Raw genomic sequence first — 16,403 nt, forward strand, 5'->3', positions numbered from 1 at the left:
TCCTCGCAGGCAGCAGAATGGACCCTTGTCCCTGGCCCAAGGGGCCTTTAACCCAAGCCACTCAGAAATCTGTTTTGTGACTGGTGTAACAGTAGTCTTGTACAATCAAACTTAAGAAGTGTTTTATTGAAATGAAATGCAGTGTGGAACTTTCCCAAACTCCTTCAAGACTAGTGGCAAAGATCTGGGTTTCTTGTAGAGACCGGCTAGTTTCTTCACCTGCTCAGAATTATTCTGCATCGAACACAGTATTATTGTTACGTACTTGTGACTGACACCCCAGGGGAGTTTGGCAAATTGTGCCAGATTCAGGCTCAAATGCTCAGTGGTACCTTCAGCCATCAGCTTTACATGTTAAAGTGTTGTGAATTCAGAAGTGTAGGTGGATGAACCAGTATCGCAGAACATCCGAGACGTCAGAATTTATGAAATGACTTCTTTATGGAGCAATACTTTTTAAGGGTTTTGCAGCCCAACACCTGAACATAAAACTAAAAAGAGCAATGTGAACGGCTTTTTCAATAGTCCGTCCGTGACCTGCCTGACATCAGACTTGAATCAAAGGGCACAATCCACCTTTGTTGAGGAGTCTCTGATTAGGATGATGAACTGAGAGCAGAGAAGTCCAACCCTTGCCTCTCAGCGGATGAGAAGTCTCCACCAATTGGGAGATCATTTAGTTCAGGTGTCCAATCGTACCGTAAGAATGTTCATTGGAGGTAGATCATTCCAGAATACATTGCCCAACAATCTACTGCATTCTCAGAGTAGACTGGATCACCAATTTTAGTAGAAAGCAGAGTCGTCAGGCACAGTGGCCCTGACTCAGTTTGTTGGCATCCAGGAGCTTTTTAATCGCATCAAACAAATACCTATACCCTAGGGTACATCATTTATTGGATGCAATATAATACCACCTATTGCAATTTTCTGGGGTGTAACATGCAGGTTTTGGTGGTTACCGCATCATAATCGACATTGCACAGTAAATACTAGACACGTTTTCCCTGTTAAATTCTGGCAGATGAGCACCTGCCAATAGTTAACGAAGTGTGACATATTTGACACACCCAGTACTTACTAGATGAGAAATATCACTGTAGCAGGGTGGCGGGGCGGGATGCAAACTCCACAGTAAAGGACTGGTGGTCGACTGACGTCCCTTCCACCTCCTCTCTTTCACCGCTTCTGGACACCTGGGAATCCGAGTCCGATGCCTGGTGGACCCGCCATCCAATAAGTAAAGAGGAATGTGCCTTTAACAGAACCGGCTTCGAGAGAGACGACACACCCCCCCCAGTGACGTGCTCCTGTGCAGCGCGGGAGACTTCGCGGAAAGGGATACTCCCCCCTATGACGCTTGGCTACCGGGATTGGTAAAAGAGCAGGAAGAGGAAGTAGAGGTGTGTCCGGCACTACGGTGGAGAGAGGAGAGCGAATGAATGAAGCAGAAAGGAGAACAGAGCTAGAGGAGCGGAGGACGGGAGACGCGGAGCCTGGAGGCCAACGTTACGGCGCAGCGCCCAGCCGCACTCACGGAGGAGTGTGGCTCAGCCAGGTGCGTAACCGTATGTCGGTTTGGCTGGGGAGGCTTGGTAACTCTGAGTGAGCAGTGTACATAGCGTATTCAACCTTCCCTTAACTTCCCTGCCTACCCGTACCTCCTACCCTCACCTTCAACCCTCACCTGTAGCCATGTACTCGTTCTGTACATACACAAACACCGGTGTCCTCACTACCCTGACCCCTCGGGATACCGTACAAACTGAACGCACCACTAAGAGCCTTTCTTTTCCTCCGCATGTGGCGTTGGGACGCGGCAAGGAAGGAAGACGGAGATAGCGACGAGGACTCTCGGAGAAGACCAAGCCCCCGAAGAACTCGTGCCCTCGCCGCCATATTGGATCCGGCCACAAAAGCCAGAGAAAGACAGACTAAGAAAGAAAAAGACATTTATAAAAACAAAGCCATATCTACCCCGCACAAGTATCCTATCCCTCCTTCTGAACCGCAACAATCACCTACTTGTAATTCCGACCCCTGATGAAAGAAGGGTTTACGCAGGGGTTGGTTGGTAAACACGGACCCGTTCGCAATCAGGGCCACTGCGGCAATTGTTCTGCGCCTTGCTTCTGCCAGTCTCTAGTAGAATATTCATTGGACTCCATAAGACGATAAATAGCTTGTTTGTTTCTAGAAAGCTTGTTCTCTTTAGATGAAGCAAAAGCAGATAGAGGTATAGTCATGTAAATCCCTGCATTACCCGCATGAACGTTAGAAAACGTAGTGGGCTGCAACTACTAGTTAGTTGCAGAGGTGCAAAAAAGGGCAGCAGTGTGACGGCTGATTACGGAGGCTCCATTTCCACAAATAAATGTTGTTATTTGTAGATAGAAAGGTGTGGTACTAGTTCAAATCTGCACCGGAGCACTTGCTCCAAGGCAAGATGGCATTCATGATCGTCAACGTCGGATGCCCCCACGCAATCTTATGGACTTCACAGACATCAAGGATGCTAACCACTGAGCTCTGCTCCTAGCAAGGAAGCCGGATCAACAAAAGTGCACAATAACCGCCCCCACCCAGAAGAGATGAGGGAACAGACACTTCAGGGCTAATGTAATGGCCGTTCTTGGACTGCAAGGAGTAGAAAGATGCATAATAACTCATGAAGGAGACAAATCATTGGTGAGGACAAGCAATTAGTTCTCTCCCGATGGACCACATTTAAGTCCCGGATCCTGGAGTAAAAAGCGATCGAGAGATAATTTAATTAACTTCACATTAATAAGATGGACCTAGATTGGACTGGATGGATTAAGAGAACAACAAGGATTACTTAAAGTACAGAGAGTACTCAAAGTTTTGAAAGATACAAAATATTATAACGTGCTGCAGCAGGACTGCTTGTTTTCAGAGCGGAAGATGGAGGCAAAAGTTGTATTTCCTTAGTAGTGTTTAGGGTAGGATTCTCGCGGTGGACAACACGCCCATCTCAGCATTCCTTCTGCCAGCCTAACAGTTATGTAGCACCCAAGTAAAATGTTGTGATTAAGTAAACACTTATCAAAGCCCCTTGATGTAAAGAAGAGTTTGTTGGGAGAGCCTGGATTTAAATAGGCATGACTGGTGAAGCCAGCGTGGCTGTGTGAAGGGTCTCAGGTCAAGTTATGAAGTACAGGGGGAAGGGCAGTATGCATCTCTAGGTACAACAGTCAAACATCACAGGAAACTGTCTGGGCACATTTCAGGGTAAGTGCTGGGTCTCTGGAGCATCAATTAGAACGGGTGACATGTCAGCAATTAACACATTTAAATCTTTTTGCTTTGGGTCACCACTCTTGAAACCCTTATGATACTCTTGGTGGATTTTCAGATGTTTTGTAAGTAGCTTCTTGGCAGAAAACCGCTCATCACATTTAGTACATGCAAACTTAATCTGGTTTGAGTGTATTGTCTGGTGCACCATAAGTCGGGAGTTAGTCACAAATGTTTTGCCGCATTCGGCACATAGAAAGGGTCTTTCTCCCGTGTGGTTTTTCTGATGGAGCACGAGATGCTGTTTTTCCGAAAAGCCCTTACCACACTCGCTGCATGAAAAACGCTTTTCCCCTGTGTGGATTCTCTGGTGTACTACAAGTGTTTTCTTTTCAGCAAAGCTCTTGCCACACTCAGTGCAGGTAAAGGGTCTTTCTCCTGTATGGGTTTTCATGTGACTGAGAAGGGATTTCTTCTCAGTGAACCTCCTTCCACAGTCGAAGCAGGCAAAAGGTCTCTCCCCTGTGTGGATTCTCTGATGCTTTAGAAGATTACTTTTAAGTGTGAAGCTCTTTTCACACTCAGTGCAGGGAAAGGGCCTCTGCCCTGTATGGCTTCGCTGATGTATTAAGAGGGCGTACCGCTTAACAAAGCGCTTACCACATTCATTACATTCAAAAAGTCCCTCCCCGGTGTGAATTTTCTGGTGATACAGAAGACTTGACTGCATAGTAAAACCCTTCCCACACTCTGCACACTTAAAGGGCCGCTCCCCGGTATGAACCTTTTGGTGGCTTCGAAGACTCAAACGTTGACTGAACCTTTTCCCACACTCCATGCAGGCAAACGGCTTTTCACCGGTGTGAAGTCTTTGGTGATACACAAGATGTCCCTTTTGAGTAAAGCTCTTCCCACACTCTGGGCATGTGAAAGGCTTCTCTCCTGTGTGAATTTTCTGGTGGGTTTGAAGGTTACCCTTAAGTTTGAAGACTTTGTCACACTCGTTGCACGGAAATGATGGCTCTGGCACATGGGTCCTCTGGTGCTTTAAAAGCTGGGCCTTGAAAGTGAAGGTTTCCCCGCACTCCGTGCATTTCAATTCGACAGGTCCTGTGTGAATTCTCATATGGCGTTGAAGACTGGTCTTGTAAAAGAAACTCTTATCGCACTCTGAGCAGGGGAAAGTTTCTTCTTCTTCTTGTACACTTGCAGACTTTGTTTGGCTTTCTGCAAAATGAAAACAAAAGCGTAAGCGAGTGGGTGATGACAACATACAATTGCCAGAAACAGCACTTGAGCTTCTCCCTGTGTCCCTCTTGCAAAGGCATCATATCTCAGAAAGGAGCACACAGTACGTTTTACTCAATACTCATCGAGGTATTGTTCATTAACATGCAATTAAAATATCATTAAAGACCATCCCTTTACCCAGCGAGACAACAAGGTTATGGCTCTTGTGCAAAGTTCAAACTATATTTTTTCCTTAACAAACACTTTATTTGCCCTACTTTTTACGGCCGATCTACAACAAGATAACATGAGGAAATACTGAAGCACTGCTTTTTATTGAGCTCTGTCCTCAGAGGATCTGTGACAAACCACAGCAGCATGAACGACTCACATTCAATCAAATGACAATCTGTGTCGATCAGTGCACACAAAAACAATGAAACCCATAAAAGATAATCGCTGCATAGGACTTCACACTCAGGCCATCCCTGTGTGTAATACTTACACCACCCCCCAGAGTTGATGGAAATATGACAGTTCTGCCATTGCCATACGGCCGATCTAATCCTTATTTGCAGAGCAGCACTGGTTTCAGCTGATGGAAAGTGGGTGATGTGTACAGAAGAATTACATGGTTTATGAAATCCTCTGGTGAGGTTGGGTTGCACCTGTGCGTTCGACTGGAGAATTGTGTAAAGAAATGCATCAGGAAATGGAGGAATGTTAATGGTGCATCCCTGGTGGACAGCGGGTAAGTAAGCAGCAGCACTGACAAACGTATAGAGGAGGACAGGTCTGATGTTCGGTTTATACAATCCTCGAGGAAAGCACAGATCCAAGAATACTACCTGTTGTAATGGTTGGAGATACAAGGTCCTCCTGAAAACTACACTTACAGACCATGCGCAGTAGAGAGCGTGCAAGGCTAAAAATGACCTTGTCATCCGGTTCTGCTGAGAGGCAGACACTGGTTAAAGTGGCTGCTGGTGGGTCACGGAGGATGGTCGTATCTGAAACGCAATGTATATAGTTACATTTGCAGAGACCAACTATAGGTAATTAAGTGAGGCGGCTATGAGACTGTAGCTTGCTACCTATATGTGTGGTCATCAGAATATTAACTCTAGTATAAAAGTCTATGGGTCCGACACGCCTTGATCAAAAACAAATGACCCAGCTAAATAATCTTAATTTAGCACGGGAATTTTAAGAGTACCCACTCAGTTGGGTATCAGGCATCAAGTAGATGCTGCAAGATTTTCAGATGACCACAGTCTTTCTGAATATTAACCTCAACAAATAAAAAGAATCTGCAGCTGGGAGCAGGGACAGATGCGAACAAAGCAAGAGTGTGTTCGTTGGAGGATATTCATACGCTTCCACCAACTGCTTGCCATAGTCCCTTGAAGGGACCGTGCATTCTCGTCATCCTGAAAAGAGGATTCATGCAAGTCTCCTACAGGGACACCTGGAAGACCCATTGAGTTAGCACTAGAGTCAGTAGGTCATCGATGAGGCCCTTGGTGGACAAGAGATGAATACACGATAAAGAATCCCACTGTAGCAGTGACTCTCAGTGTGATCCACAGCGAGGACACCTCATACTAATGGGGTGGGGAACGATCTTTGAGCTTCTGAAGCGTGGAATGTGGTCCCAACAGGAGCCAATTTATCATGTACACCTTCTGGGACAGAGTCGCTCTCCTCGCTCCGAAGTCTTTTCCAGCTGCACTGGATAACGACAGGTTAGCGTTAATTCAAATGCACAACATGACAAAGCACGACCGGAACAAGCAGGGGGTACTAAAGGACATCCTTGACCTGGCATCGGCTTATTGCTCAAAACCCCTTCTATGGCAAGGTTTTTTACCCAATAAGTATTAAAAGAACAATCCAACAACATAAGTCGAGTAACAGTAAGTCAAGAATTGACAAAAATGTTCCTAGTATTTCTTTATTTGAGAAAAATAGCAGACGGATCCGGATAAAACCAAAGGTCATGTGAAGTTCGAAGATTTTCCATCAAGGGGGGTGGGGGGGTGGGGGGTGGAGGCTGGATCAAAGATGCGTTTTTGATGCCTGATCATGGGCTTTTCCCGTGCTCGTTTACAGCAATGCCGATATCGAAATCGTGACTAATAAGGTGAAAGAGGTTGGCCAAAAATAACTTGGGCTGTCAAGGCGTGGGTTCACAAAGCACGGTCAATGGACAACAGTGAAAGGATCATTTATCGAGGCCTCCTCTACAGGGAGCTAGAGCGAGTTCATTTCCTCCATTATGGCACTTTACGTTTGTGGCTAGACTCGATTAACATCCGGAGAGGAGTCCTCCTACCCATTCAGAGGAACGTTTTTGCATCTGGTGTCTGACAATGACCATCAACACTGTGTACCGCGCCAGGATACTCCCAAGTAATAGAGCGCGCTATTAAATTGGTTTATACATACATACTAGAAAGAAATGGTGCCACCCAACCTACAATATTCGGCACAGCCTGTGTTATAGTTTTCTTCAAGCTTTCATACGGAATAGGAATATTATTTTCTACTTGTCCCATCCCTTTTTTTTTTTAAATGGCATGGGATTACTTGCTGGGTCTTTTTGAGGATTTCTCCACAGGCTGAAAGCATTTTTCTCTTCAGGAGCTGTACATCATCATGTTAAAAAATGTTGGCGCCTCTGCTCTTCGAACATATTCATGAAACATATTTGAAGCATCTTCCATGGTCCGCATGTTTCCTTGTCCAAATCATGCAGCGTGTAGGGTTAGTGAGTTACAAGCCCGGGTCTTAAAAAAGCCATAAACAATACTCCAAAGAATAAGGTTTTGAAACCATGCTAAGCTTTTGCTTGTAAAATGATACTGGTTACCTGGCCAATCACATTATATTGCTAACTACCTTTTGTCCGAACACCAACTATCTGCCATTAGTGAGAACATAACCTACCAAAATTACAGACAAGATTAAAGCAATATCGAAAGTCCAAATAATTGTTAATTATGGGTCCTGTTCGTACACCGTTGGCAACATTCAAACATCTAACAGAGTGAAGGGTGGCCCATTGTACATTAAAACTTTTCCAAAGTGCCAAAAGAGTTCAAGAAAGGAAGATCCCGAGTCCTCTTTGATGGTAAAATGAAAAACTACTACCTTCCATACAGCAGTCTACCTTCCATACAGCAGTCTACCTTCCATACAGCAGTCTACCTTCCATACAGCAGTCTACCTTCCATACAGCAGTCTACCTTCCATACAGCAGTCTCTGTTGGTTAGGCTTATACAGCCTTGAACTCATTTCATACAAGGCACTACTGCCTACAATCTGACTCCAGAAGAGATTTCCGAGTGTAGGGAGGAATTGTTCATAATATGGGCTGGAATTTGTGGGTTATGACAAACTCCGCACAATTTCAGGACTCAGTGCTGTGGAAAAAGCGCTCTTAATGCTTAAAGTGCCTGCAGAATGGTGCATCACATACAGAGCCTTCCAATGGGTCTCCCCATGGTTTCAATTTCTTCTTTGGATAAAAGGATGAACAATTCATCAAGTCCAAAAACACACCACTCAAAAGTGAACTTGGATCTTTAACCCAGAAAAATAATAACAGAACAAAGGGGCCACATGAGGACTGGTGTATGGAATAGAAAGGGGGAGGAGCCTGCGGGTCAAAGACCAGGAGTTCTTTCCAAGTCATGACCAACTCAAGGCTCATCATCTTAAATTAGCTGCTGGTGTCTTTATTCCCAAATTATTCTCTTCTTTCCTTCGTTGACTTTTTTGTAGTTATTTTTTCTGCTTTCTCTGGTTCCCTCGTGCAAACATGCCTTCGGTGATAAAGCACTCTACGAATACTATATACATTTTTATGCTGCGCAAAGGAATGTATATTCTCAGAAGAGAAAGTTTCAGCTGCCCATTAGAGTTGCTTCTACTTCAGACAAATCTCTGCTCAAAACTAAAAGGAAGACCAATGGCATGTGGAGTGGGCGCGCATAATTTAATTCAGACATCAGGAGTAGGAGTAGGTTTTGTGCCTTTTAGCTCCCAACATATTTAGAGCACCAGCACGGTCCTTGAGTCCAGCCTCTTGCTACTGTTATGAGCAATGTCTGGACTGCCACTCTTGAAGAGGGCCATTAATTTGAGGCAAAAAGAAGTCCCTGTGCTGCCAGAGAAGGGCTCTAATCATTCCTCACTACTGAACGGTTGTGAACTATGCAGATTCACGTTGCGGCATGCCCAGCGGGGCTGGAGCATTCTTCGGTTCAGGCCTTACAAGGTGGACATGGAATAGAGTCCCATGGTGCCTTTACTTTCAAAGATGTTGAAATGGAGGGAAGTCTACTATGGACCGCTGAGGTCCTTGGGTAAGAGAGTGAGGGAGAAAGACAGAAAACAAAAGAGAACAAGAAAGTGAGATGAGAGGGTGGCTTGAGAGAGTGCCTTGTTTAATTGTTGTTAATGAACAGCTTGCAGGGAGTCACACAGGGATAATGGCCTATGAGTGGTGGGGGTTTGGTTGAAGGTGAGACAATGTAGTGAAGCGATTAGCATCCACCATCTCCAGGCAACCTGCAGAGTTTATCTATTTATATCGGAAGGGATAGAGCCGTGCTGCATCCTCAAAAGCAGATTTCGTAATTACTCTCCTCTTCTTAATATCTGTTCTGCAGGTCCAAGGGTGAACATAAATCAAATTATGGACGCCATCCCTACAAGATGGTGACAGGGATTGGTTTTGCAAGCTCAATACAAGCAGCTAGGGCTCTCAACCCAACGGTCTTAGTAAGCAGCCATTCAGAACAAAGAAGGAAACTGTTTGAATGTTTGTGTGAGGAAATGGGGTTCTGTTGCAGTATCCCCCCCACCCCCACACTTTTTGCCTGGCTTTTGATGCAACTTTGACTGTAGAGTCCTGGGTCCCTCTTGTCCAAGGTCCCAATACCAGTGTTCTTTCCCTAAAACGGATCTACAATTGGCACTTCGGCCCCCCTGTAAGTCGCTAGTAAGTGGTACCCTGGGTACCTAAGGCCTGGAGGCTGAAGAGGGTTCCCTGGGAGCCCTCTCACAAGGACCATGCCCCTGCCCCTGCAACTGGCATGTTCCTGTGAGGTAAAAAAATAACCAGGTCGACATAGAACACTGCTTGTGTGCCATGCCAGCTATCAGTGCCTAAGGTATAGGCAAGTCACCCCTCTATCAGGCCTTACCAGCCCTAAGGCAGGGTGCACTATATATCAGGTGTGGGCATACCAGCATGAGCAGGTATGCCCCTACAGCATTGGGGTCTATTCCTTCATATTGTAAGTGCCAGGGAGGCCACATGGGCTGGGAACTTGAAAACTGGAGTACCACCGCATCCTGATGGCTTCACTGAACGAAGGAGTGTTTGGCACCTGTAGGAAAGTGCCCCTTTTTACATGGTTACCCCCAAACTCTAACCTCCTAGTCAGGGAAACTTCTCTCCCCTCGCGTAGTTCTGTTGTCGAGGCACTGCCCCCAGCGCCTTTCTGGTGTCCCAGGTAGGTGTTCAAGGCCCTCCTCCACCCGCAGGCTTCGCCTCATTCCTGGTGGTCCAGTGGGAGAGCTGCTCTTCGGCTAGTCCGCTCTGTTCAGCCATTTCGGTCTCTCTGTTCATGCTATCTTTTTCTGTTTTGGTTTTTCTTATCTCTGCCGCCTGTTTTTTATTGCCTTTTACTTTTTTCCTGCCGCTGCTGCCCCTCCCCCTCATTGCGTTCCTGTTACTGCCTCCCTCCCCGACCCCTCCTCAATGGCAGCCGCTATGCGACAGGTGGAGCAAGAACTCTGACCTCCTGGTCAGTGAAAGGCAAGTCAGTCTGTGCCAGTCCGCGACCAGCCCCAAAGACCCTAGTATTCCGACACAAGCACTCTCCACGCACTCAACCCTGGAAGCAACAATTGCCAGCTCTCGAGGCAGAGCAATTCTCAAGGCCCGTTCTCCTGCAGACACTGCCACCGCACCTTCACCCTTCTCCGGACCCAGACAGTCACCACCAACCCACCGGACGCCAGCGCACCCAAACCCCTGAGCTGCATCCTACGCTTCCTGCACAGACACGCAGTAGAAGTTTGGGACCTCCTCAACACCCTCTCGCCAGACTTTGCCTTCCTCACAGAGACCTGGACCAACACCGTCTCCGCTCCAGACATCGCAACCACCATCCCAGACGGGTACAAAATCCTGAGGAAAGACCGCCCCGGAGGAGGCCTCGCCATCGTCCACAACAGCTCCCTCTGCCTGATAACCACCAACTCGTACGACACCTCGCCCCCCATGGATCACATCCATTTCCAGATCCAGCCCAACCCCAGAATGACACTCGGCGGAACACTCACCTACAGACCCCCCCCTCACCCCGCTCCCAGTTCACCAACACCATCGCAGACTACATAGCGCCCCACGGCCTGCGTACTGCTCTGAGACCTGAATTTCCACCTAGACAACCTCAGCGACCTGAACTCCACCTGCCCTCAGCCGCACTCCTCCCCTACCACGATAGACGGCAACACTGCAGCCAACGACCTCCACCAATAGATCGCAGACTGCACAAACAGGCTCGCCCCCTCCAGAACACCAAGGGGCGACAACACAAAAGCCACCTGGTTCACCACGGACCTCTGAGAACCAAAACACTTGTGCCAGACGACTGGAGAAAGCATGGAGAAACAGCAAAACCCTGGAAGCATGCACTGCCTACAGGGTTGCAGCCACAGCACACCACCAACTCATCAGATCTACAAAGAGAAACTTCCTTCAGGACAGAATACTCTCAAAACCCCACAACTCCAAGGAACTCTTCGCCATCATATAAGAAGTCACCAGACCCCACAGTGAAACCGCTGATGTTCCTCCCTCCCAGGACCTCTGCAACATACTCAGCTCTTTCTTCCACCACAAGATCAGGACGCTCTACGACAACTTAGATGACAAAGACCAAGGGACCGACCCAACACCTTCCACCCGCTACACCACCCAGCAGACCCTCCTTACCTGGACCAGTCACCACAGGAAGACACCGCAAAGACAATGAAGAGCATCCACTCCAAAGCACCCACCGACCCCCTGCCCACCGCACAGCTTCCACAGAGCTGCCTCCGCCATCACACCAGAACTACGATAGACAAATCAATAGCGCCCTCAAAACAGGCCCGCTCCCTGACAATGGTAAACGTGCCAAAGTCAAACCATCGTCAAGAAGCCCTCCGCAGATGCGACGGTTGTCAAGAACTACAGACTGATCTCTCTCCTCCCCTTCGCCGCCAAAGTCCTCGAGAAAATAGTCAACACCCAGCTAACACACTTCATAGAAGCAAACAACATCCTCGACTTATCTCAATCAGGATTCCGCAGCAAGCACAGAGACCACCCTCCTAGCCGCCACTGACGACATCTGCACCCTCCTCGATCAAGGCCACACTGCAGACCTCATTCTACTAGACCACTCAGCCACCTTGGACACCATCTCCTACCACACACTAGCCACCAGACTCCGCCGGCATACAGGGAACTGCCTTAGACTGGCTTCGCTCTTTCCTCTCCGGCAGAACACAAAGAATAAGACTCCCGCCCTTCCTCTCCGAACCCACAGAGATCAGATGCAGAGTACCCCAAAGATCCTCCTTCAGCCCCACGCTCTAACATCTACATGGTCCCACTCGCAATAGTCAGAACACACAGACTCAGCAGAGTATTCTACGCCGACGAAACCCAGATCATCCTCTCCCACACCAAGGAACTCAACATCCCCAGGAACAGTTTCCAGGAAGGAATGAAGGACGACGCATCCTAGATGAGCAGCAGCTGCCTTAAGCTCAACTCGGACAAGACAGAAGTCCTTTTCCTCGGACCCACCCTGCCACAATGGAACTGCACCTGGTGGCCCCCTGCCCTCGGAAACCCTCACACCCTTGGAAACCCTCCCGCACTCAGGCACCTTGAGACCCTTACGGGTGAGAAGTGCGCTCTATGAATCCCTGATTGATCAATGGGAGTGCCCAGGGTCCTTGTCAATTGGGCTCCCAGGGCCTGTGTTCTTTCCCAAAACTTTACCTTTGTTTCCACAATTGGCACATCCCTGGACACAGGTTAGCCCCTTGAAAGGGTACCCTAGGTACCAAGGGCACTGTGACCAAGGAATGCTCTAAGGGCAACAGCACGTATTGTGCCACCCTTATAGGCCCTGTACCCTGGCACACACACTGCCACTGCAGGCTGCGTGTTTTCGTGCAGACTAAACTGAAGAGTCGACATGGCTCCTTGACCACCAACACTGCCTGTGACACGGGTAAGTCACCCCTCTAGCAATCCTTATGGCCCTAAAGGCAGGGTGCACTATACCACCGGTGAGGGTATGGCTGCATGAGCGATATGCCCCTACAGTGTCTGTGCCACTCTCAGGCATTCTAAGCTTAGTCAAGCCATTTTGAGAATAGGGGCCAGGAGTTTCTCATTACAAACTCCACAGCTCCATAATGGCTTCACTGAAAACTGGGAAGTTTGTTATCAAACTCCTCAACTCCTTAAACTCACACTGATGCCAGCGTGGGATTTAACGTGAGATGCCCCCTGAAAAAAGACCAGCACCGGTGTGGTTACTGACTGGCTTCCAGCCATCTGCCACCACCAGACAGGTTCCTGGACCCCTAGGTAGAGAGCCTCTGCTCCTGGGTCTTGAAAAAGTACAAACTGGGCAGGGGTCATATGACTCCACCCCCAGGATGAGCAGGGTCCATGAAGGGGAAACTTCAAAGGCTTGCCGTTTTTGCTACCTCCCACCCTCTGCTGTTATCAGCAGCTGGCTTCCACCGGTTCTGACCCCCATTTTGGGAGGGAGAATCGGTGGGAAAACCTAGTGTGAAAGGGAGGTGTGCCCAGCTTTGCCAACCCCACCCATCAGGTGGGGCAGGCGAAGTGAAGCACACATCTCAATCCCCTCCATCTTGAAGATGAGACTCGTCAATCATGACGAGGCATACGCCTCCTCCCATAGCAAAGGAGGGGGTGTAGGCAACCCAGGGAAAGGATACATTGGTCCCAACCTGCATGCCCCTGTAACGCCCCTAAATATGGTATTTAGGGGCACCCCTAAACCAAGATTTGACAAGAAGAGGAAGGACCGAAGAGCTGTGCTGCAGAGAAGAGGATGACAACAACTGCTTTGGCCCCAGCCCTACCTGCCTGTCTCCTGCTTCAGAACCCCTGCAAGCTGAAACGGGAGTGTCCTGCAGCCAGCAGTCTCCAAGAACCCCGGGGACCTGTCCTGCCTTCAAGGAAAGACTCTGATCTCCCGTGGACGCTGGATTTGTCCAACAACCAGCTCAGGCACTGGATCAGGACGAAACCGCGTGTCTGCACCACCCGACGCCCACGGCCCGAGGGGCCCAACACTACAGCGAGGTCCCCCCGGCAATCCTGACCTGAGATCCAGAGCTATAGGACCTCCTCCGACCTCCACTGCGACGCCTGCAGCCTCATCTTGAAGGGTCCCTGCGACCGGACCTGAAGAGAAAATCCGACACGAAAGGACATCCTTGCACTCGCAGCCCCCTGGCCTTGGGGTGCCAGGCTGAAAGTGTCCCCATGCCCAGTCAACACTGCCCAGTCATCACACTGCCAGTCACGCTCCAACTGGACCTTCCAGTCGCTGGATACCTTCTCCAAGCCTTCTGTGCCGAGCCTGCAGCATTACTTCACAACTGACGTCCCTCATTGGTTTACATTCAGGAGGCCGACGCCTACTTTGCACCCTGCCGCCTGAGTGCAGCTGGCAGCGGACAATGATATTCCCACTAGATGGTAAAACTGTGCACATATCTTGTGTTCGGTGTTGGCCGACCTCCCCTACCCTCCACGATGGCGTCAACAGTGTGAATCCAGAGGCCCCTCCCAACCGCGACCGGAGCCGTTAAGAAGACTTTGACGTCCAATGGCACCCCTGCACCCGAAGACCCTAGGCCTTGGTGAGAAGAACAGACACTGCGCCACGACCCCCTACATCTCTACTTACTTTTGCTATCGTTAGTCTTCCTCCTGCAGCCTCTTTGCTGAAAGAACCCCCACTGAAAAGCATTGGGCGCTCGATGTCGAAATTGCACCCTGTACCCATCCCCCCCTGTGCAGCTGGTGGTGTATGTTTGGCGCTGTTTTTTGTCCCCCAAACCGTAATTAACCTAACCCCTAAAGCTTGTCCCCTGCAACCGATCTACTTCCCTGCAAGCAGCGTGGCTCCGGGCACCCAGTCTCCATCGGAAAGCATTGGGTCGAACTCTGATTTTTACCTCTGCAACCTTGGAGTCTGTGCACAGTTTTACCATCTAGTGGCAATATCATATACAGAGCCAGCTTACTACAGTAATGAATGACATCAATTACATCATAGAGAGAACGAGGGTGGAGGCAAAAAACTGTACATCAAAGGAACATTATCTATTTTTCCTCTTCATTAACGAAACTGTAAAATGACATTCTGTCTGTTTTCTCTCCTGCAAACATGTGCTGTGAAGAATTTAAAAAAAGATTAAAGTGTTGTACGTACTTGAGGACTGTATTGTTTTCTCGTTCCCAACTTCTTGTTGCTGTTCTGGAGCTGGTTGGGACTCCTGCACAACTAAAAACAATTGGTGGGTTAACATGCAAGACCCAGAAAAAAGTTATGCATTTGCAACAAATTTAGTAATAGAACATTATCAGGTGATGTCATGAGTATCTATGTAATTTGTACTACAGCTTTGTCATATGCCAGCACCATATGACCTTGTCATATGCTGCCGGCACCTGGGGGTATGTTGTCCTAGGCTGGCACCAGGCTAACTTGTGTTATACCAGAACTAGGCGAGGTTGTCACATGTTAGCACCGAGTGACCGCGTCATGCTGGCACCTGACAAACTCGTGCTATACCAGTACGGGGCACCATCATAAGGAAGCACCTGGTGCTGGCAATAGGTGGTCGTGTCCTATGCCAGCATCAGGCTAATCCATGTAATACCCATACTAGGTACATCATGTTCGGGCACCTGGGGACCGCCTTGTCCTGCGCGGGCACACCGGAGGATAGCCTTGTCCTGCGCGGGCACACCTGGGGAAAGCCTTGCCCTGCGCGGGCACACCTGGGGAAAACCTTGTCCGACGCAGGCACACCTGGGCACCACATTGTCCGACGCGGGCACACCTGGGCACCACATTGTCCGACGCAGGCCCACCTGGGCACCACATTGTCCAACGTGGGCACCGGGGGACCACCTTGGGACGAGTGTAGAACAATGCAACAAAATGATCGCATCACAGAAGAAAGTCTTCAATGACTACGCCTGTAATACTGTCCAATACTGCAATCGATTGGACTATGGTTGCTGAGTGGAATTGGAATGCTTAGGTCCCCATTGCCTTCCTTAAATTGTCAATAAACAATGGGCAATGGTGAGGGCCAGTGGATTTACGAGATTCCGTGGCTGCAAGGTTGACTGCATATGCCACCGTTTTCAGGTTTCACAAAAAGGCTTAGAGCTCAAAATGATGAAAATGCTGTCACAGAATGTTGTCCTTCGTGCCACTAAATCCTAGTAGCGATGCCAATGGCAAAGCACTTCAGAGTGGTTTGGACGCGGTCATGATGATGAAACCCACATTTCGGAGAGAACCATGACATTTTCCAAAAATGTTATAGTTCCCTGTGCAATGAAAAAACAAAACATGATGTACATAGATGTACAGAGTCGAATATGCCATTTATTAGCATTTTTCAGTGGGACAAAGCAGGTCAGAATGCCCCTCTCCTCTCACTTGTAACATATGGTTTATGTCAAGGTCTTTTGTCATATTTATGTGTATAAAAAGATTCAACCAAAAGTAGGGCGCTAGGGGTTACGTTTTTGCAGTGAAGTAAAATCACA

General features: G+C 48.4%; 1 protein-coding gene across 1 annotated transcript in view; it reads right to left on the bottom strand.

The window, feature by feature from the left end:
• LOC144821695 (uncharacterized) overlaps positions 1 to 16,403 on the bottom strand; it is a 130,488-nt gene that overhangs the window by 55,173 nt on the left and 58,912 nt on the right. The window contains exons 5-6 of the mRNA XM_078678913.1: positions 15,049 to 15,120; positions 3,254 to 4,485 (exon numbers count right to left, since the gene is read on the bottom strand). Coding sequence (XP_078535039.1) covers positions 3,254 to 4,485; positions 15,049 to 15,120 — 1,304 coding nt within the window. The remainder of the gene's footprint in view (positions 1 to 3,253; positions 4,486 to 15,048; positions 15,121 to 16,403) is intronic.

Source organism: Lissotriton helveticus, chromosome 2_2, assembly GCF_964261635.1.
Source record: "Lissotriton helveticus chromosome 2_2, aLisHel1.1, whole genome shotgun sequence".
NCBI classification, from domain to species: domain Eukaryota; kingdom Metazoa; phylum Chordata; class Amphibia; order Caudata; family Salamandridae; genus Lissotriton; species Lissotriton helveticus.